Source organism: Electrona antarctica, assembly GCF_951216825.1.
Source record: "Electrona antarctica genome assembly, chromosome: 18".
Classification (NCBI taxonomy): Eukaryota; Metazoa; Chordata; class Actinopteri; order Myctophiformes; family Myctophidae; genus Electrona; species Electrona antarctica.
The window spans coordinates 38,448,632-38,470,536 of record NC_136799.1 but is presented as its reverse complement, the minus strand read 5'-3'; the positions used below and the strand labels follow the sequence as shown (position 1 = coordinate 38,470,536).

General features: G+C 42.2%; 3 protein-coding genes across 6 annotated transcripts in view; 2 read left to right on the top strand and 1 right to left on the bottom strand.

Moving 5' to 3' along the window:
• Positions 1–7,029, top strand: part of tecpr2 (tectonin beta-propeller repeat containing 2) — a 55,932-nt gene extending 48,903 nt beyond the window's left edge. For all 4 annotated transcript variants that reach the window (XM_079527369.1, XM_079527371.1, XM_079527368.1 and 1 more), the window contains exon 27: positions 901–7,029. In XM_079527369.1, coding sequence (XP_079383495.1) covers positions 901–1,049 — 149 coding nt within the window. In that variant the 3' untranslated portion in view covers positions 1,050–7,029. The remainder of the gene's footprint in view (positions 1–900) is intronic.
• Positions 7,030–8,680: 1,651 nt separating this feature from the next.
• Positions 8,681–12,247, bottom strand: ankrd9 (ankyrin repeat domain 9). The gene is made up of 2 exons (XM_079527589.1): positions 11,576–12,247; positions 8,681–10,696 (listed from the first exon to the last, which is right to left on the bottom strand). The coding sequence occupies exons 1-2, from the start codon at positions 11,839–11,841 to the stop codon at positions 10,060–10,062; spliced, it is 903 nt and encodes a 300-aa protein (XP_079383715.1). The 5' UTR covers positions 11,842–12,247; the 3' UTR covers positions 8,681–10,059.
• A 6,384-nt stretch (positions 12,248–18,631) lies between these two features.
• Positions 18,632–20,065, top strand: LOC306941890 (lysosome membrane protein 2-like; the record flags this gene model as incomplete). The annotated part of the gene is made up of 1 exon (XM_079527530.1): positions 18,632–20,065. One exon carries the CDS (start codon positions 18,632–18,634, stop codon positions 20,063–20,065), a length of 1,434 nt encoding a protein of 477 aa, XP_079383656.1.
• Positions 20,066–21,905: the final 1,840 nt, after the last annotated feature.

The window sequence follows — 21,905 nt, the reverse complement described above, 5'->3', positions numbered from 1 at the left end:
CGAAACATTAAATATCAATAAAATAAAAATAAACATAATTAATATTCAATTTCTGTTGTGCGACGGGCAGATGCAGCCACCCGCCTACCCGGGAATGTAGTCTCTGGGTTGTTTGGCTCGTTTCTAACGCTTATTTTGTTACTCTTTGGGTATATTTGTACATTTCCACCTTCAGTCGATGCTTCATATCCATATGAGTGAAAAGGCCGGGGTGATCGGTTTATTTTTCAAACACAGTTCTTATATGAGGCGATCTAAAATCCCCCTATGGAGATTACAATGCAAATAAAAAGTACACGAACCTGGGGACTGACGCCCTCTACTGACAGTGACGTCAGGACTTCGGTGCTCTATAGACAATCAATATAAGGCAAAATTTCATCATACTTTAAGTAGCATGTGACTTGTCAAACTAGGGGGTTTTCCAATCCATTCTAAGCATTAGTTTTGCACGAAAAACACTCCTTGGCCTAAATTTGGCCATATCCATTTAGCCTTATATTGGTTGTCTATGTTGTGGTATACATAAATAACTTATTTCCGCGATATTTCCGGCAGAGCAGACCTCTCATTCGGTGGACCTTAATGACCAAGTGAATAGAAAAAACACAAATAAAAAGTATGTCATGACATCACAGGTTAATCCTTGACCTTAACCGTTGAGCTTTTGGGCCTGTGGCTCCCCGGCTAATACGATTGTCCATTAAATGTCGAACTATTCAGTTTTTCAACAGGCAGTGTAGTACAGTGTGTGATAACTGTGATTGTTGTTTGTTATATGTGTGTCGTGTTGTTTGTTACAGTGTGTTGTTTTTTTTACATTGTGTGTGTGTATTGCTGTTTGTTACGGTGTGTGTAGCGTTGCTGTTTACAGTGTGTTGTTCTGTGTCTGCCCTGCAGTGACTCCCGATGACGAGTTGTGGGCGGTGACGGTGTCGGGTGGTCTGTCTCACCGCCTCACCAAGACCCTCCCCCACATTGCCAAGCCCCTCCCCTCCACCTACTCCCTCGGCGTGGACGACTTCGACGACGAATGGGAGGTCATCTAAACATTGGTGACGTCACTTCCTGCCAGCATCCCACCCAACACCTCCATGGATTGTTAGAGGATTCATAAAGTTACAGTTTGACAGTGTTAATAAGTAGAATGAACAAAGCCAACACGTCTGGGAGTGACCAGCGAGATCACATCACATCCTCTAACCTCCCCGGCCACAACACATCCTGCTCTACTGTAGTTACCATTTTGGATCCCCGGTTGAATTATGCTGAACAAAGCGAAAGGTTAGTAGTAGTAGAAGGAAACGTGTTGACTTAAATCACTGTTTCTCAATGACCAGAGGTCCAAACAGACCCTTATAGGTCCTGTAACTCTGAGATTGTACAAATGGAAACAAATGGACCCTGGTCCATTTGGTTCCATTTGTACACTCTTAAGAATGAAATATACACTGACGATTTTGCAGTGCACATTGGGGTCCCAGAGATAAAAAAATCTAAATCAAATGGGGTTCCTTGGCGTAATGCATATCAAACTGGGGGTTCTTGAAATGAAGATGGTTGAGAATCACTGAATTAAATCACCCCTCTCAACCAGCCAGCAACATCACTTCCCATATTGGAAAACAAGATTGAGTCGGTGACACATACATGGAAATGTTGTTTCCACGTTCCGACAGACCCAGGAATCCAGTGAGCACGGGGGCTATAGCACTGGGACCAGTGGATTCTATTTGAAAATAGTGGACACGCTGTGGGACTGCAGAAACGGCGACAGGAGGTGTCCATGGTGGTGTTGCTCACCAATCTACAAGCTCGCACCGCTGTAGCGTATTAAATAATGCATTAGAACGCTGGTCCCAGTCGACGCACTAGCGGTCGTTTATTTGAGCTGCATTATTGAGCTAACCGTGTTTATTTAAGAACGCTGTATTGGCTCGAGCTGTTTTGTTAACGTCGTCGCTTCGCTGTGTGACATTTCCCACTTCTCACCTCCCACCCCCCACTCTTTGCATTGTTGTTGCTGTGACATCACGTTTGTCACGTGGTCCCAATTGCCCCTTAGACTGGGATCAGACCTGGTCTAGAGCTCGCCTACTCCTACTACAAAGATTCAGTGTCCGGTTTGGGCCACAGCGTTAGTTTTATTATTTCGTTTTATTTATTATTTTATTATTATTATGACCGAGATGTAATCTTAGGCGGTGGTTCTCAAAGTGGGGTCCCGAGCAAAATGTTTGAATACATCACAATCATTTTAACCACTTAATCCATATTTTTTCAAAAATAAGTGTCGCTAGACTCGCTACTATTCTCTTTAAAAAGATCTTGAAAGTATTAAGCATGTTTTAACACAAATCTTCTCTTCTGGGGGTCCCTGGCACAAAACAGGTTGATGTTTGAGAATCTGGCTACTATTACTTGGAACAATTCATTTGGTTTGTCCATGTTTTACTATAACTTAGTAGTGACTGACAATATTAGGATACTCCATTTGGCAATTATGTGGGGGAACAACAACAAAAGTACTAACACACTGGGGTATTTTTTCCCCTGTGCAATTAATACATTTTTGGTCAATACATCTTATGGAGTAGGCAGACTCTAGACCTGATGACACTGAGCAGAAGCCAGGCTTTACACACTGGTGGTGATGCGAGATTAATAATTATCCCCCTTTCTCGTTTCTTGGTGGGACCCCCAATCATTTGGATCACTATATACAGATTTAAGGGAAACAAAATGGACAGCGGATTAAAACTCTGGGATTTTAAATGACAAGAAGAAGGGATGTAGATTTTATGAGGGTGCACTTTACTCCTTTTAAATGGATAGGAGCTGTATATAGTGAAAGGCAGGAGGACCAATGTACATGTTTCTGCTGGTGTATGAGTTTGTACAGGAGTGAGTGTGTGTGTGTGTGTGTGTGTGCGTGCGTGTACGTGCACTTTGTGAAGTTGTGAAATTCAAACCACTGACCTCAGTGCCATCTCTGTTTTATCTTTTTTTTTGTTTTTTAAATATTCAATATCTTCTATTAGTCCTTCACCTGATAACCTCATTAGTTGTAAAGACCGTTTTGTTTTTTATTTGCGTCTTGTTGGAGGAAGTTATAAGGAAGTTCTAGTACATGTAATTATTTTTTGTGTAGCACTTTAGCTGTTTTAATTGAGACATTAGTCTGGCTGCAGACTGGTCTGATGCTGTTGTAACACTATTCTCAAGTCAGAGTCAGACTATAGCCTGATTTAGCAGTATATGGAAATGGCTGATCTACAAGCTCACAACATGTCGCAGCGTAACTTCTAGATCTGCTTTTTGGTGCACCAGCGTGCAACCAAGTATAAATCAAGCCTTCGTCTTCCACTATCTTTAAAAGCTGTAATTCCAGAGGAAGGTTATCGTCCGACACGTTCATAAAGAGTTGAATCAAGAATATCTTTAGGAATTTCCATCTCTGCTAAGAAGCTTGCTAACTAGGCTTAAGCTCATTTGTTTTCCAGTCAGGGTTATTTACGTGAATGCACAAGGCTAATTACTTATTTTCAGACCTTGTGAATTACCAGACAGGTCTGGTCGACAGAAGCATTTGAACATTGTGGCAGTGCCAACATGTCTGTCTTGAGAGACTTCTGTAGCAGGGACAGTTAAAGGGACAGGATGTTTTAACTTCTTCATTTGGTTGATTTCTTTCTTTCTTTCTTTCTTTCTTTCTTTCTTTCTTTCTACCATTTTGTTCATGTAATATTCTCTCAGCTTATTAGACTTAATCCCGCACAGTTACGGTTATATATATGTTGTGCATTGTGGTTCAATGCTACCTCCAATGCTAGATGCTATATTAACCACTGGCATAACAACCATAGACAACCAGTGTGTGAACAGCATACAGTAAAACACTTTTCAGGACTGAGTACGTAACGTAACGTACAGTACAGTACAGTACAGTACAGTACAGTACAGTACATTTTTAGAAGTTGCGGTCTCAGTATGAATAGATTGTGGTTCTAGTGTGTTTGCTTTGCGAGAGCAGGAAGTATGGACATATGGTATACTGTAGTTATATACAGCCGTAGCTACTTTTGGCATGTTTTAAAGGTCACAGGTCACCGTTAGGGTTTAGAGTTCATTTCAGTAAAAATAACAGCTGTAGAGGGACCTGGTGGCTCAGCCAGTTAGTGCAAATACCATATGCTCCTAGTGACCGCGAGGACCTGGAGTTCGAATCCGACCCGCATCTTGTCTTAAGTGTCTACACTGTCCTATTTGAGACAGGACGGGAAACAAACTATTTACAGAGGGATTTTGAGGGCCATGGATAGGTTATGGCTTGGGTTCAGTATGTATACAAGTAAAGATGAGTTATTATGAGTAAATAACAGAAGAAAACACCATTCTATCCACTTATGTACCAAAAACACCTTGAATGAACATCAGATTAACTCAGTCAGTCACTTAGTATTATTTGTCTTTGTATTGCTGTGCTCTGTGCTCTGATTCTAGATCGGCACGTTAGCTGTTGTTTGTCCCTCTCCTGACCTGTTTAGGTCCGTGTCTGTGGCACCGTGTTGGTTAAGGCCTGATAGTTGCACACCGATGCTGTGCATCGAAAACAGCCAATCTACAAGCTCACAACGCGTAGCAATTGTGAACTTCAATGCAGCGCACGACCAAGTACAAAACAAGCATATCCAGGCTTCACTGGAAGAATAATACACAGACAAGATCATAATAATTACAATCACTCGCCACAAAAGCAAGAGAACAGCTCTGCCCAACATCTGTATTCAATTATTCAGTTCCAGAAGTCCTGCTCCGCTTATGTCAGCGTTTCTTCTATCTCCTTTGCTACAAAACATTGTCCAAGTTGACCGATCAATACGATTGTAGGTTTGTATGACTTAACGTTAAGCTTGATTGGCTCATCTGATCGATCCATATGATTGATTGTAATGACAGGCCAACATGATTGATCTCATGATTATGATTGGTTGCTGATATACACTCACCGGCCACTTTATTAGGTACGCTTGTCTAATTTCTAATGAGCAAATTACATTGGTAGCAACTCAATGCATTTAGGCCTGTAGACATGCTCATGATGATCTGCTGCAGTTCAAACCGGGCATCAGAATGGGGAACAGAACTGATTTAATTGGCTTTGAATGTGGCCTGAAATGTTGATACAAGGCAGGATGTATCCATTCCTTCGTGTTGTAGGCTCCAAATTCTGACCCTATCATCCGAATGTGAATTGTAGTCTCGGTTTCCTGACAGAGCGGCACCTGGTGTGGTCTTCTGCTGCTGTAGACCATCTGCCTCAAGGTGTGACATGTTGTTCTTTCAGGGATACTGTACTGCTGAATGCCTCGGATGTAACCGTACCTGTTGCTCTTTTCTGTCAGCTCAAACCTGTCTCTGGCCATTCAACAAGCCACAGAAGCATTGTAGCTCACTGGATTTTTTTGTTTTGTTTGTTTTACTATTCTCTGCAAAAACCCTACAGATGGTTGTGCATGAAAGTCTTAATAGAGCCGTTTCTGAAACACTCTGACCAGCCTTTTTGGCACCAAAACCCATGCCATATTCAAAGCCACTTTGAAAGCCACCACGGAGTAGTTCATTCCCCCCCAAAAAAGACTTATTTTCTATCAATTACACAACCCATTAAGCCTTCCTGAGCCATTAACTCGATGACCAGTGGGACTCTGGGAGTACTCAATCCTCCTGACTTTTCAGTCGTCGTTGCAATTACCTGCACTACAATACTTCACCATATGTTGCGCTATGAGGAATGCGACAAAAACAAAAAAGGTCCCCATGAATTCAATGCTTCATGGGGTGTGTAATTGACTGAAAATAAGGCATTTCTGCCCCATTTCTGCTCTCACTGTAGCAGATGGTCTTGACCATGTCTAAAGAAGCCATGTGATTGGCTGATTATACATTTGCGTGAACCCATTTAAACCGGGAAAGCATCAGTGTAATTTTTGCTATATGTATGTACCAACATACGTTTGCTGTATGTACCAACATACGTTTGCTGTATGTAGCAACCGGTAGCAACATACGTTTTCTCAGAAAACCCGATCGCACAGAAAATATCAATAAATAACAGATATACAAGCTCACAGCACGTCACTTTGTGCCGTGAAATGTGATGAGTGTTGGTGTATGACTGCGATCAGTGTGATTGATTATTACCTTTATTGGTATCTCAGACCAGTAGATGTATTCTGTTGTTTGATGGTTTATGTCTATATGAAGGTGCATCATATCAGCAGCAAACAGACCAAGACTCAAAAACACACATGTTTCAGAATATACAAACAAAATGGTCCAGAATTTTTATTTTAATAAAATATATAGGCCTATGGTGTAAAAAAAAAAAGAATATAGGCCCATATAGGCCCATGGTGTCAAAAAAAAAGAATATACATACTAAAAGTATATTTATGGCAATTTGATTTTGTATATTTTGAAACACGTGAAATTAACAATCTTTTTCATCATTGGAAAGCTGCTAAATATTGACTGCTTCTAGTGTGGTTCTTTAAACTGGAACCAGTCAGCTTGTGGAAACTCCTTCCAGTCGAGAACCATTCTGCTATTGTATAAGATGACAAGGAAAACACACACACACACTGTAAATATTGTATCGATTACTGTACAGATCACAGCTGAACGATGTAAATGTTTAACATGAACTTACTGTTACTGACTGTACCTTCTGTGTGAGCATCCAGAACTCACAGACCTGCCAGAGAAAAGGAGCTGATAGGAATATCTAGCATTAAAACGATCCATACTAAAAGGATAGATGCTTTGTGTGACCACAGGCTTTCATTAAGATTTTAAAAAATCAAGCAGTTTAAGTGCTTTTAATGATATTTTAAACGGTTTTAGTTCCAATTTACCCTTCCTTTGTTCTCTTCAGAATCCAACCATAGTGAGCCTGTGACGGTTGACATGTCGATGCTCGATGGTACAAAGAAATAATCCTTTGTAAATAAACTACGTTTTAACGTCCGTTGACTCCTAGCTTTCGGCTCGTGTTTCCTCCAGGTCTGTTGACATTGACCATGTTAACCATTTACGCGCTATTCAAAACGCTTCAATAATGGCTGATCCACATGCTCACAACGTGTGACTTGTGGATCTGCTATTTTTGAAAATGCTTGCCTATACCGACATGCTCAAAATAGGGACACCGGGTTGAAAGTGGTTAATAATAGAAGTTAATTCACAGTAATTAATTTGTCACTCTGTAATTTATCGTTGTTATCCTTCCCCCTCTTGGGGAAATGGAGGGATGTTTTGAACAACAGACTTCCCTACAGTATCTCCTTTTAGTGACGCCTGTGTAAATATGCTTCCAATACAGTGTCCAACTCTCCATACATACTGCTACTGCTGTCTGGCTGCTCCCATAGACAAGCTATCATGTTATCTGTAAGCTGTAATTGGTTAAGACGCTGGTCATGCTGACCAATAAGAACGTGTCGCTAGTGCAAAGTTGCCTGGGTAACTCGGGAGGAGGGGGCTGTATTTATCAAACAAACACAACTGATAAAACATTATCTCAAACGTAGTCAAAACAAACCTGTCCTGTAAATCACGGCAAAAATGTGAAGCTATCGCTGATCTAATGTCAGTTAGTTGTTTTGAGCAGGAGGCGTTTGGTCGATACAGTCTCCGACTTCTGTTGTTGTTTTAAACTCTTTATATGCCTTTCTCCCTCTCTCGGTAACAACTTCCTTCAATAAAGATCTTTACAGAAAGCTACTCTCTCCGATTGGCTCCTGTCTCAGAGATCAAATGTGTGACTTCCTGTACACAAGATTATCTCTGTAAGCATCAGGGACATTGGTTCTCATTTATGGTCCTGAAGACAGATTACTGCTGGTCAGTATTCTAGTAGCTGTCTATGTCTAATGGCTTAAACATTGGACACCAGGTGAACATAACGATAACATTGCTGACGGGTGGAAACCTCATATGTCCAAAACTGTTGATGAATAATGACCAGCGTTCCGATCGATCCAATGTAGTTATTATTTGAGTATTATTGTAATTGATTCAATACTTACAAAACCCGCAAAGACTTCACTGCTTCTTTTTTTTTAATAGCAGACCTACAAGCTTACAACACGTGATTTTTGTGTGATACTGTAGTATATCAACATACGTAGGTAGGGCATTAATCTGCAAGGTTTCTGCCCGACAGCAACGATAAGTAATCTACAAATTATAATCCTGTGTAGTGTAAATGTATCCATTTGTAACTCTGATAATGTGGATGTGGTATCTGGAACCACATTTCACATTAATATAGCATAAATAACTGTTTTAAACTAGTATAGTATAGTGCGACATTACATTGTCTCTCTGGGCAAACATGTCCTTAGCAGGCTAGGAATCTCAGAATAGCCAGTGGCCACTATCTTGATGACCTGACCACTAACAAATGGTTGGGTGTTGCTTGCTACATGTTAGGACACCTACTGTGCTCCTGTTGGGCTTCCTGTGACCACACACCTAATATGGACCATGGGAACCAAACTAACAGAGGATTTAACTGTAGGTGTTAGAATAGATAGAGAACCAGCATCATTCTGATTCTCCAGAACCAGAGCTGGGGTCAAACTGTAACAACATGGAACGCCAAACAACTTTAGGGTACTCATTCATGAAATGGTTTATTTACATTACAATTATATCAACAAAACACGCTACGCATCTCTATACACACACACACACACACACACACACACACACACAACGCATTCACAGTAGTTAGTCTAAAGTGCATAAACCCTTCTGAGGTTGTTGTTGCTATTTATTTACATTTACATTTTCATGCTACAGTAACGGTACATTCATGATATACAGTAACATCTGTCTCACCCAGGGACACACCGGGATGTCCGGCGGTGATGACAGCTGTCACATGATGGCTGCCTGACACAGTGGCTGGTTAGAACTTTCCAGACAAAGAACCGAGGAGAATGACTACGACTCTGGTGTTGTGGTGGTATGTGCACAGTCTGCACACGTACGTGCACACCGTCTCCTTCGGTTCTGTCAGGATTTGTAAGCTGCCGTTTCTCCAAAAACTGTTTTTCATGCCAAATATATTATATTACAACATAGTTACATAACTGACATTTAGTGGTTTGTTATTAGCAAGTGGCTCATTTTCTGTTGACATGGTGTTGATTGGATTGAAGGTGTATTGATTCAGTGATCAATTGATTGGCACCTTACAGTTATCTGTCAGTTTGTCTATGTATCTGTCTGACATTCTGTCTAACCAGATCTCACCTAAAATTCTCTATAAATGCACCAGTGTGGAGGTTGTATCAATATGTTCAGAATATTCTGATCAAACTGTCTATTTAACAGCCTGTCTGTGTGTTCAGATACAGTAATGAGATGATGGTAAATTAATAATAGCAGCTTGTATCTCTGAGCCCTCACTGTTCTGTCTTGCAAGATTCAAGAAAGGTTACAGAAGGCTATGAAAATGATCTTCTCTGTTTGTCTCCTCTGCTGAACATGACGTTCATTTATTCAGGATTCAAACCCTTGATGACATTTGAACTTAAAAATATTCCGCATTGAAGAAGGTAACCCCCTCCAACCCCCATCACTATGAACAGCAAGTAAGTACCCTTGGAACACTCACAAGCTCAACAAACTCAACAAACTCAACAAGCTCACCAAGCGGCCATGGGACGCGTTGTGACCTTGTAGAATGGCCATTTTCGCTATTTGTCATACGGCAAAGTACATGGGGATTAAGTGGTTACCCCCTAACTTCTAACAACCCAGAGTCCAGCAGAGCAGGGACATTTCAGTCCAGTTCCTGACTGAAAGTCAGTTCCTGACATTTCAGTTTTGTGCAGTTTCCCTGAGAGAGAGAGAGAGAGAGAGAGAGAGAGTGTGACCTGTAAAAACCAGAACACTCCTCCCAGGCTGTGTTTGATGCTAATGGTTGTTGCCAAGTTCTTGCTGTTTACATCTGTAGGGGCAGAATGTTTTGGCCTACAGGGCTGCTTACACATTCTGAAGTCTGAAGTCCAGAGGTTTAAGGAAGTCCGGCAGAGCGTCCATCTGTTCCGCCGGGATGGACTGAGTGAGGCTCTGCATGGCCTGGACGAATAAGGAGGGAGGAGTCAGACCCGCCAGCCAATTAAAAGCCTCCTCTCCGACCAGCCGCTGCCAGAGCTGTGGGTTCTTCAGCAGCTCGTCCTTGAGCTGGAAATTCGGTTTGGGCATGAAGAGCAGCAGGTAGCCCAGACACTCCCGCATCCTGTGTGCGTCGGCGGCCATATTGGACGGGGCGTGGCACATGTGGTGCAGCAGGCAGTCCAGGGGGTTCAGTCCTGTGTGGTCGGCGAGGTAGGGACATGCCCCGTGGCCGAGCAGCAGCAACAAGCACTCGGGGCGTGCGAGGTCACACGCCAGATGCACCGGTGTCTTCCCGGCATCAGCGCTGTGAGCGCACCCACCGCGGCTGTTGAGGTAGACGCGGCGCTCTGTTTCTGTGGAGAAGTCCTTCACCTGCGCCATCATCATCCTCAGGATAGAGGTACGGTTGTAGCGTACCGCGACGGACAGGTGTGGCGGAGCCGCGTGGGTCTGGCAGCAGCAGAAACTGCGGCTGGGCATCTCCAACGCTCTCACTGAGTACCTGTGGATAACATACAAGGTGGTGTTGAGTATTCTTATTGTCATGGTTTTTAAATTCACAGGTTTACATCACACGTGTGTGAATTAGACATCAGTGGGACATCTGATTAAAGCACCTTAAAGTCCCCCCCCCCCCCCCCCCCCCAGGAACCAAAAATACTCTGCTATGATATACTGTACAGTTTAATATGGTTTTCCTACATAAATATTAATGATAAATAGAAAATAAAGAGTCTGGAATCTAGTCTCTCCCTCGTTTAGAAATTCTGGATCTATGAATATTCAAACATGCAAATGTCACAGGCCTCACAGTCTGCTGCACAAAGCAAAGTGGTATCAGGTTTCAGCAAGTGGCCAATTTGCATATCGGACAATGATAGGTTTGTGGGATTGGTGACATCACACAGAGAATCTCCACACCTCCAGTGGAAGAATGTAAAGGGTGAGCTGATGGCAAGATCTGCACGCTGACGCATTCGTGCCTCCAAGAGGAGTTTGTGATTGTCCGACCTACCCACAATTCGAACCTATAGGTCCACTGGACCGGACGAGCGCCACATTTTCTACTGTTGAACTATAATAGAAAGCCCATTATTAGAGCATGAATAGCGTTGTGACTGAGTGCACTCAATACCTCTTGTCAACCAGTACTGGTCCTACCCACATGGATACATTAGAAGAGCAGGTTCTGTTGACCACCACAACCGTTGTGCAGTTGTATTACGGTAGTTACATTGTATTAACATACTCTACCATGCACACACCTCTGTCAAAATACTGTAATTACAAACAAGTAATATGGATTGCAGCTTCAACAGTACACATTTTTTAATATTTTGTATTTTTTTATAGAGGGCTTTAAAGGCCCCAGAAGACCTACCTGTTGAGCAGGTAGCGTGCATACTGCTGGTGGTCGTGCACGAGCGTGTACAGAAGCGCCTCGGAGGGCGTGAAGGAGCACGCCTGTCCGTCGTCCTCCCAGTGGAACACCTCCATGGTGCGCATGTCCTCCAGGGCCCAGACGGGCAGCAGGTCCCGCACAGCGCAGTAAAAGGCGTACGAGCTCCTCTGGCATTGCTTCTCCGACCGGTAGTCGGCGTGCCGCTCCCACGACTGCTGCTGCTCCACGCCCACATCCCACGGCATGGCTCCGCCCCTTCTGCTCCTCCTGGTGTCCTGGTTTTAAATGTCTGTTTAAATGGCTAGGGTGTTTTTCTGGCAGACAAAAAAAATCTGTTGTTTGTTTGTTTGTTTGTGTTTAAATGCTTCCACCGTGCACAATTTGTTTGGTATTCAAAAAAATAAAAAATATAAATTATATCCTTCCTCACTGCTCAGATGACATGGAGAAGAGGAGGCGAGGAGAGGAGAGGAGAGGAGAGCAAACCTACACAATAGAGGAGTTGCATAACACAACACCACATGAAAGTTGTAAGGGCAGGAGAGAAAAACCACCAGCTTCAGAGGGGTAAAAAAAAGAGAGACTCCTGTTCATGTCTTCTTGTCTTCAGTGTCTGTCTGTCTGTCCCTGGGGACTCCCATTGCTGCAGGTTCAAACCCCTGCCTCCTACTCCATGGGAGTATTTTATACCCCCTGCACACCAGCCACCACCCCGCCCCCAGCGCCGCCTCATTGGCTGAGGGGGAACGGCAGCTCGTTTCCAAAGCCAGCCAGCGTGACGTCAGAGCTCCCCCCGTTCAAAGTCCCCTGGCCGTGAGCCGCGTGCCGTCCTAACTTTGCCCATATTTGCAGCGCAAGAGTGTTTGCAATGCAGAGGCAGGGCACGCACCTCGCACGGCACACGCACGCACACACACACACACACACACACACACACACTCTGACACACTCCTCTTCAATAATATCAACAGTGGTGGTTGCAGTGAGCAGTCATAATAGTGGACAGTGCAAGGCTAATAAATAGATTGCACCGACTGGATTGGAGCAGTTACCACACAAACAAACGCGACCATATCAAAACATCCGGATCAAAGATAATGTGGTGAAACACAGCGCCGTCCCAAATTTACACCAAAATAATTAGTCTTCTAAACTTGCTTTATCCTGGCTCTATAGTCTGGTTACATAATTATATAATTGTGTAATAATTCTATGGCGCCATGTGGGCTATTTGTATTTGTTTACCCCCGGCTTAATGTATTAATAGTTTACTCAGCACTGTCGGTATTTGAGCTGCCAAGCAAAAACACATGATTAAATGTCATTATTTTTGTTTTGGACGACGAGATGTTCTCATAACCATTCGTCCGTGTCGTGTGTCCGTGTCCCCGTGCCCCGCATATCGAACATACCATGCAGGTCGTCCCCGTGTGTGTGTGTGTGTGTGTGTGTGTGTGTACGCACATTATTGCTGCAGCAAAGCGCGCATGTTGCTGCCAGTGTTCAGTTCATGTTATGTAACAGAGACCGCTGCACTGCGCCGTGGCACCCCGCAGAGAGAACAGCTCTGTTTACACATTTATTTATTTGCACTTGTTGTAGCTAATTGTAGTCTAATTGTAGACTTAGCCCATACATACATTATTTAGTTTTAGTTTTTTTTTCTCACACTTTTGCTTTGGCAATGCAGACGACATGTTTTCTCATGTCAATATTAATCCAATACATCTTTGAATTTAATTGAGAGCAAGAGAGAGAGGTGACAAAGGGTGACACTGTCCCTCGACTCCCTCCCTCCAGTATTTCATAAATAACGAACTTTCAACTGGATGTTCTGATGAAAATATTTCCAGTTTACCTGTAGGCTAAATACTTATACGCCCCACCTCGAAGCCGTTTTTACCTGTTTACACAGAACTTTATTTCTGTACCGTTTACATTTTAATCATCCTTCCGACTCGTTAATTAGCCGACTATGACAGCTAGGAACACGTGACAACAACAGGAATGCAAGGTTTCCTGGCTTCACCACTCAGCTGTTGTAGTGGCGTGATTAGTGGTAAATTACTGACTGATTTTTGGTACGTTGGGGCGTAAGATGTGGTCTACAGAGCCACCTGGTGGTCACATGATGTGATTACTTTGTTAAATCGTTTTCTCCAAGCATACAGGATTGATTGATTGAATACTTTATTAGACAGAATGTAAACGGCGCGTGGCACACAGTAATACATTAAAGGACAACTTTAGTTTTTTTCAACCAAGGCTCATGTTTTAGGTTGTTATTAGAGAAAGTAAAATATGAGTTTTTTTTCATTTGCTGCTTTCTTTGTTTTAGGGATTTTAGCTGTTTTTCACAGGGGGGCGGGGGCATTCGAGCATGGGGCTAAATATGTATTTTTTTATAGCGATTATTTTTTTTATCAGTAGATCCTGTGATCTTTTGTGGCCAGATGTAATTTCTTGGGGTCTAGTAGGACTATAGTAAATATTAAAAAAAGAAATACATATTTAGCCCCATGCTCGAATGCCCCCGCCCCCCTGTGAAAAACTGCTAAAATCCCTAAACCGAAAGCAAGCAGCACATGAAAAAAATGAACACTCATCTTTTACTTTCCCTAATTACAACCTAAAACATGAACCTTGGTTGAAAAAAACTAAAGTTGTCCTTTAAGGCTAAAAGGGTAACACACAACCTGTTTCCATTGTGGTCCTATGTATTACATTAACCAACATCTAAAAGAATTAACACAATAATACATTTCATCAACCACTAATACAAACACTACAAACAAGATGGGATTTCTTATTTATTTGTTTATTTTTTTCAGGCCAATTGTGATAGAAACCAGTGTTTCACATCCCTCTGAAATGATTGAAGTATTTTTTAACAGTTTGCTGAATTACAGTACATTTCAAGCACAACTCAATACAAAAACTGTTAACTGTGGACGACGCCATAAAGCATTACACTTGTTTACAATAGGGTTCACCATTTTCAATTCATCAGAACAAGATGTACAATTATACATGTAGTAACTGGTAATAGCCTGACTACGCCACCTCCCGCTTGTTGAGGGGGGCAGGAGGAACCCCTAGAGTGTAAACCTTAACACTTCAACTGAACTGTGACCAATTTGCCCTTAACAGGAACTAATAATAATAATAATAATAATAAAACTTTATTTGTATAGCACCTTTCATGACATGAAATGCAGCTCAAAGTGCTTTACACAAAAAAAGAAAAGAAAGGCAGGGCATAAACAATACAGTGAGGACATGAATAACATTTTTTTTTTTTAAAGACAAATCAATTAAAAGCAAGGGTGTAGAAGTGGGTCTTGAGCTGAGCTTTAAAAATGTCTACAGAGGCTGCCTGTTGAAGGTACAGTGGGAGGCAAAGCGAGCAGGCCAGCAGTGGAAGACCTTAGGGGGCGGTTTGGGACATATTTCGGCAGGCAGTCATGTAGGTAGGAAGGTGCGAGACCATTGAGAGCTTTATAAACAAGTAAAAGAAAAACAACCGGAAGCCAGTGCAATGAGGCCAAGACTGGAGTAATATGTTCTCTCATCTTAGTTCTAGTTAAGACTCTGGCTGCTGCATTTTGGACAAGTTGTAATCTGTCAGTTGTTTTCTTAGGCAATCCAGAAAAAAGTGCATTGCAGTAATCAAGCCGAGAAAAAACAAAGGCGTGGATTAGCGTTTTTGCATCGTCCAGTGACAAATAGGCTCTGATTCGTGCAATATTTCTAAGATGAAAAAAGGCAATCTTGGTAACATGATTAATGTGTGAATTAAAATTCAATTCAGAATCAATAATGATCCCCAAGTTCTTTACTGTACTTTCTACAGTCAGGTTGCCAAGTCTGCTTATTATCGATTCTTTCTGCTCACTAGAACCGATTATGAGAACTTCTGTCTTATCCTCATTTAGCTTGAGAAAGTTCTCACTCATCCAGCATTTGATGCTAGACAGACAGGTCAACAGTGGGTCTAAAGCACAGACATCATCTGGAGCTACAGAAGAGGCACTTGTTGAAAAAGTAACAACTTTATTTGTATGCAACTACACAGTATATATTAAAAAGTTAGGGCAATACTTCAATGAGGCAGATAAGATAAAGTGACAAGTGTATAATTAGTATAATCAGTTTCTCAAACTCTTTCATGTAAAGGACCCCCTACATTATATGTATTTGGCCAACGACCCCATCTGAAAATGATTTGTTCCAGGGACCCCCAGAAGCAAAGATATATTAAAAGATTTGCAACAATTTTCACAGTATAAAAATAAATAGCAGATCTACAAGATCATGAGTGACTCGGCACAAAGTGTAAAATCACACAGATGATTTGGCATGGTGGGTTATGCATCAGTTTGCCAAGTGGGAGAGTGAAGTTCGTGCAGCTCGGTGTGAATCACTACCTATTAAATAGCTCGAACCAGTGCTGGTTGTCTCGTTAGAGCCCGCTGCAGTGGCGTTCAGTCCGAACTTAAACCGGGATGCCGAAGCTTCTACTGTAATGCTAGTCGAGTTGCAAGGCCGAATCTTCTTCGTGTAGTTCTTGTAGTATCTCTCGCGTCCAGATTGGGAGTTGCTATCAACTCCACTAAACGCATTTATGATCCTTCTAATTAGATGCGTGTCACGATGATGTCACCACTGTATATCCATATTTGGGGTTTCTACATTAGTCTGTCAGTGCTGGATATCGCCGTTGTCTCCATATAGAGCGTCGCAGTCCCGCCCCCTACCATGGACCAGGAAATGAATCCCAATGCATTTTTCCCATAGACATTTCTTAAAGTATTTATTTAAAGACGGTTACGCCGCGGACAAAGCCAACTCGAGTCGTGACAACTCATGACAACACAAACAATATTTTGGACCAAACAAATAATTACAAAGAAGAAAAACAACAAAAAAAGTGTTGTAACCTGCCGTTTTTTTCTTCTTTCTAATTATTTGTTCGGCCCAAAAAATTGTGTTTGTTGTCATGATTTGTCACGACTCGAGTTGGCTTTGTCCGCGGCGTAAACGTTTTTAAATAAATACTTTCTGAAATGTCTATGAGGAAAATGAACGGAGAATCATTTCCTGGTCCAGGGTAGGGGGCGGGACTGCAACGCTCTATATGGGGCTATAGGTTATCCCTAGCTCTGGTCCATAGCTCTAATGCGTTTCATTTAGAGCTATGTTACTCAACTTCTGCCGCTCGCATGAATGCAGACCAGCCTCTCCTCTTTAGCGTAAATAAAAATAACGTTTTTGCTACTCACCAAAACAAAGGCGGGTTGTGTCATTAGAAAGCCTACTTTCCTTAGTGGACGCACTCTGAGCCCCCCACCACACTTTTTGGCCAGAAAGGGATTTTTTTTCACCGGAGGAAAAATATTCTCTATGAGGCAATTCTCTGGGCAATATCGGTAGAAGGCGCAGTGGAGTAACAAAGTATTTATTTTCCCGGTGGAAACAAAATCCCCTTTAGACTGCATTCACATCCAGTCAAATCAGATTCCAATATGGATGTGGCACAGATCTGATTCAGGCTAGATTTGGCTGCCAGTGTAAATGGGGCCTAAGAAGACTAAATCATTTCAGAAGACTAAAAATGGTGTGTTATTCAACTAAATATTTTCTGGCAAAATTAACAGAATAATTTTATAGTCGACTAAGGCTAGACTAATGCTGTTATTCAAGAGACTAAACCAAAATCTGCTGAAAAAATTGTTTCCAAGTAGTTTATAGAGCAGGGGTTTTCAAATGATTGTGAACCAGTGAATCTTGACTAAGAATCTAGATGGGGACCACTGTTGTGTTGGGATGGGATATGGGCTATAGTGCTTTCATAACACTTGCTATGCAATGCATCCCATGTCTATACATACCACTGTTTCTCAACTGATGGTCCTTGGACTACTAGTGGTCCATGGCCTGCAGGTGGTCCATGGGAAAATGTTTTAAAATAGAAATGCCTTTGTTAAATGTATTACATATGTTTAAATAATACAGTATTTCAAAAGTCCAATAAGAAAATATTTGAAAATATTGAAATTAAATCATGACTTAAGGGCTTGATTTCATTGCATGATTTAACTGAAAGTGGTATGAGATGGTGGTTGAGAACCACTCACAGTTACCCTTATTCCATTCTTACTTTACAACCTTCCATTAAACTCAGGTTAACTGATATACAGTACTGATAGTGCAGACACATGATGTGGGCACATTTCCTAATAATGATGAGTCAATCCCTTCTTGAGATTCTAACGCCCTTTTCTGTGGAATTTCTTAACCTCAGACTTCCCAGTAAGTAACTGATATACAGTACTGATAGAGCAGACACATGATGTGGGCACATTTCCTAATAATGATGAGTCAATCCCTTCTTGAGATTCTAACTCCCTTTTCTGTGGAATTTCTTAACCTCAGACTTCCCAGTAAGTAACTGACAACATTGACGCACTTCCATGGACCAGTGCACAAACGTTTAGTGCACCGTTCTGTGGAAGAAAATACAAAATCCTCACGTTAAGTATGGTCAGAGATCACATGCAATATTTTCACGGACCACCAGTGGTCCACCTGTTGGTGGTCAGGGCATTCCACATTTTGGTGGCAGAGTAGTAGACTATTCCCATGTTTGTTCTAAATTTGGGTGGTACCATATGGTTACTCCCTCTAGGGCTGTGGGTGTCACTCACATTGGAGTATATACTGTAATATAGTATATAATATAGAGGGTTGGAAAAGAAGACAAGATAAACGGTTGGTCGGAACAGAACCTGTTAGCAAACGTAGCATTGGACGAACTGTAAAGGTGCCTGCGCAAATCAACGTTGTTACTGTAGGCATGCCTTGGCATGCCTACAGTAACAAATACAACGTTTTGTATTGTGTGTGACGTCAGACCACTTCACTGATCAGTCTATAAAACAGGAATCATCATCCCTCCCTATGATGATAATTAATGTGGGAATGTCTTTCTTCTATTATCATAGGCGCTAGTATGGTTTAATTCAGATAGCTGTCATGGCTCTGAGAGCCTGTACCATTTACACCACGGGGATAGTGTGTATCATCTTCCTGAGTGTGGGGATCACTCTCCTTCTAACACAAGTCTTCCAGACAATGATACACAACCAGTTGAAAAAGGAAATAACTCTGACAGAGAAGAGCCAAGTGTTTGAGTTGTGGAAGAACATACCCTCTGCAGTTTACAGGGAGCATTACTTCTTCGATGTGACCAATCCTGAGGTGTTTGTAGCTGGTGGGAAGGCAGCTGTCAGACAGATTGGGCCCTATACTTACAGGGTATACAGTGAGAAGGGGAACGTGAAATTCCTGGAAAACGACAGAAAGATTTCCACCCAGATCCGCAAAACCTATGTCTTTGTCCCCGAGAAGTCATCCGGTGACCCTGAGGTGGACATTGTCAGGACTGTCAACATTCCCTATGTGGCTGTGATGAATAAGCTAAATTCATACCCGTTCTGGCTCCGTAGGTTAGTGTCCTTTTGGATGGACAGGATGGGCATCAACTTCTTCATATCACGTACCGTCCATGAGGTGCTGTGGGGCTACAAGGACCCCCTGCTGTCTCTTATCCACACCGTGAGGCCTCGGGTGGATGACCACTTTGGCTTGATGAAAAATGGGACTCATGATGACGAGGATTTTGTCTTCCACACTGGGAAGCACGACTACATGGATTTTGGCAAGATTGACACGTGGAACGGCCTGCGGGAGATGCCGTGTTGGTCATCCAAAGAGAGCAACATGATCAATGGCACAGATGGCACGCTCTTCCACCCACTGATTTCCAGGAACGAGCTGCTCTATGTCTTTGCTGCTGATCTCTGCAGGTCCATCCATCTGGGCTATGTGGAAGATGTGGAGGTGAAAGGCATCCAGGCTTACCGCTTCTCCCCACCAGTGGACGTACTGATGAGTCCCACAGACAACCCCGCCAACGAGGGCTTCTGTGTGCCCGCCGGCGACTGCCTGGGTAACGGCGTGCTCAAAGTCAGCAGTTGTCAAAAAGGTGTTCCCTTTGTGATGTCGTTGCCCCATTTCTATCAGGCGGACCCCAAATACATCAATGGTGTTGAAGGGCTGAACCCCAGGAAGGAGGAACATGAGACATACCTCGATCTTCAGCCAATGACAGGGTTTCCAATCCGTGCCTGCGTTAGAGGCCAGGTAAATATCCTCCTGAAAAAAGTGGAAGGCTTCCCCAAAACAAATGACATCAAAGAGACAATTTTCCCCATCCTGTTTGTCAATATGACAGGAACCATCGATGATGAGTCTGCGTCCAAGATGAGAGCGCTGCTTTTAAACCTCACACTGTTGTCCAACATCCCTCTACTGCCAGTGGCCATGGGTGTCATCATGCTACTGCTCCTAATCTTCATGGTCTGTCGAAACCGACAGAAGAAGCCGGAGGTAAAACCTGACTGTTGAACTTGCTAGTCAATTTGCGCAATGTGCACAGCTGGAGTATTGGTCCTGGAGCAGTGTTTGTGGTTGCAGATGTGATGTCAGAAGGCCTGGGCCCTACCCCACTGTGTCCTGCCTGAGACAATTAAATGTCAGAAAAAAGGAAGAAAGAAAATCACACTCATGTGCCAATCAAATCATCACATTGATTATAAGTATTCACTCTCAGAGTCAAATACCTTCTCTGTTTGGAGGAGATCACACTTGAGGGTGTGAAGGGAGGGGCGCTCTTATTGTACATCATCCATTCATTGTCAATACCATTTAATGTTTGTGTTAGAATATACACTATAGCTGAATGTAGGAGGGGCTAGCGCCCCTCAAAAAAGAAAAACACTTTAAATCCGGCATGCCTATATTTTGGCAGTATGGATCTAGCGTGCATGCGTGCGTGCGTTATCACAATTTGCTTGTTGATATGCAGTGGTGGAAAGTAACTAAGTACCTTTACTTAAGTACAATTCTGAGGTATTTTTACTTTACTTGAGTATGTCAAATTTTCTGTACTCCACTACATTTCAAAGACAAATATTGTACTTTTACTTCACTACAACTATTTGAAAGCTTAGTTACTAGTTACTTTGTAGATTTTGATTATTATTACAGAACATACATTACCCACTTCAGCCCTATATACATTTCGGCCATTTGAAAATAGCCGATCTACAAGCTCACAATACGTCACCATGGTACGCATTGTGAGCTTGTAGATTGGCTATTTTCAAAAGGTTTTTATACATTTGAAAACTCAAAATGGGACATTCTGCATAATGAGTACTTTGTACTTTTGGAACTTTAATAAATAATAATAATAATAATAATAAAACTTTATTTGTATAGCACCTTTCATGACATGAAATGCAGCTCAAAGTGCTTTACACAAAAAATAAAAGAAAAGCAGGGCATAAACAATACAGTGAGGACATGAATAACATTTTTTTTAAAAGACAGATAAATCAATTAAAAGCAAGGGTGTAAAAGTGGGTCTTGAGCTGAGCTTTAAAAATGTCTACAGAGGCTGCCTGTCGAAGGTACAGTGGGAGTTTGTTCCACGCCGTCGGCCCGTAGAAGCAAAAAGCTGCTTCCCCGTATTTTTTAGTTGCCATTTTTTTAGGCAAAGCGAGCAGGCCAGCAGTGGAAGACCTTAGGGGGCGGTTTGGGACATATTTCGGCAGGCAGTCATGTAGGTAGGAAGGTGCGAGACCATTGAGAGCTTTATAAACAAGTAAAAGAATTTTAAAATCAATCCTAAAAACAACCGGAAGCCAGTGCAATGAGGCCAAGACTGGAGTAATATGTTCTCTCATCTTAGTTCTAGTTAAGACTCTGGCTGCTGCATTTTGGACAAGTTGTAATCTGTCAGTTGATTTCTTAGGCAATCCAGAAAAAAGTGCATTGCAGTAATCAAGCCGAGAAAAAACAAAGGCGTGGATTAGCGTTTTTGCATCGTCCAGTGACAAATAGGCTCTGATTCGTGCAATATTTCTAAGATGAAAAAAGGCAATCTTGGTAACATGATTAATGTGTGAATTAAAATTCAGTTCAGAATCAATAGTGATCCCCAGGTTCTTTACTGTACTGTTACTTTCTACAGTCAGGTTGCCAAGTCTGCTTTTTATCGATTCTTTCTGCTCACTAGAACCGATTATGAGAACTTCTGTCTTATCCTCATTTAGCTTGAGAAAGTTCTCACTCATCCAGCATTTAATGCTAGACAGACAGGTCAACAGCGGGTCTAAGGCACAGAGATCATCTGGATCTACAGAAAGATAAAGTTGGGTATCATCAGCATAGAAATGAAAAT

Coding starts and splice junctions, on each gene's coding strand:
- ankrd9 (XM_079527589.1), bottom strand. CDS start 11,841: ATGCCGTGGGATGTGGGCGTGGAGCAGCAGCAGTCGTGGGAGCGGCAC. Junction 10,697..11,575: donor GCACGCTACCTGCTCAACAG/GTAGGTCTTCTG, acceptor TGTTATCCACAG/GTACTCAGTGAGAGCGTTGG.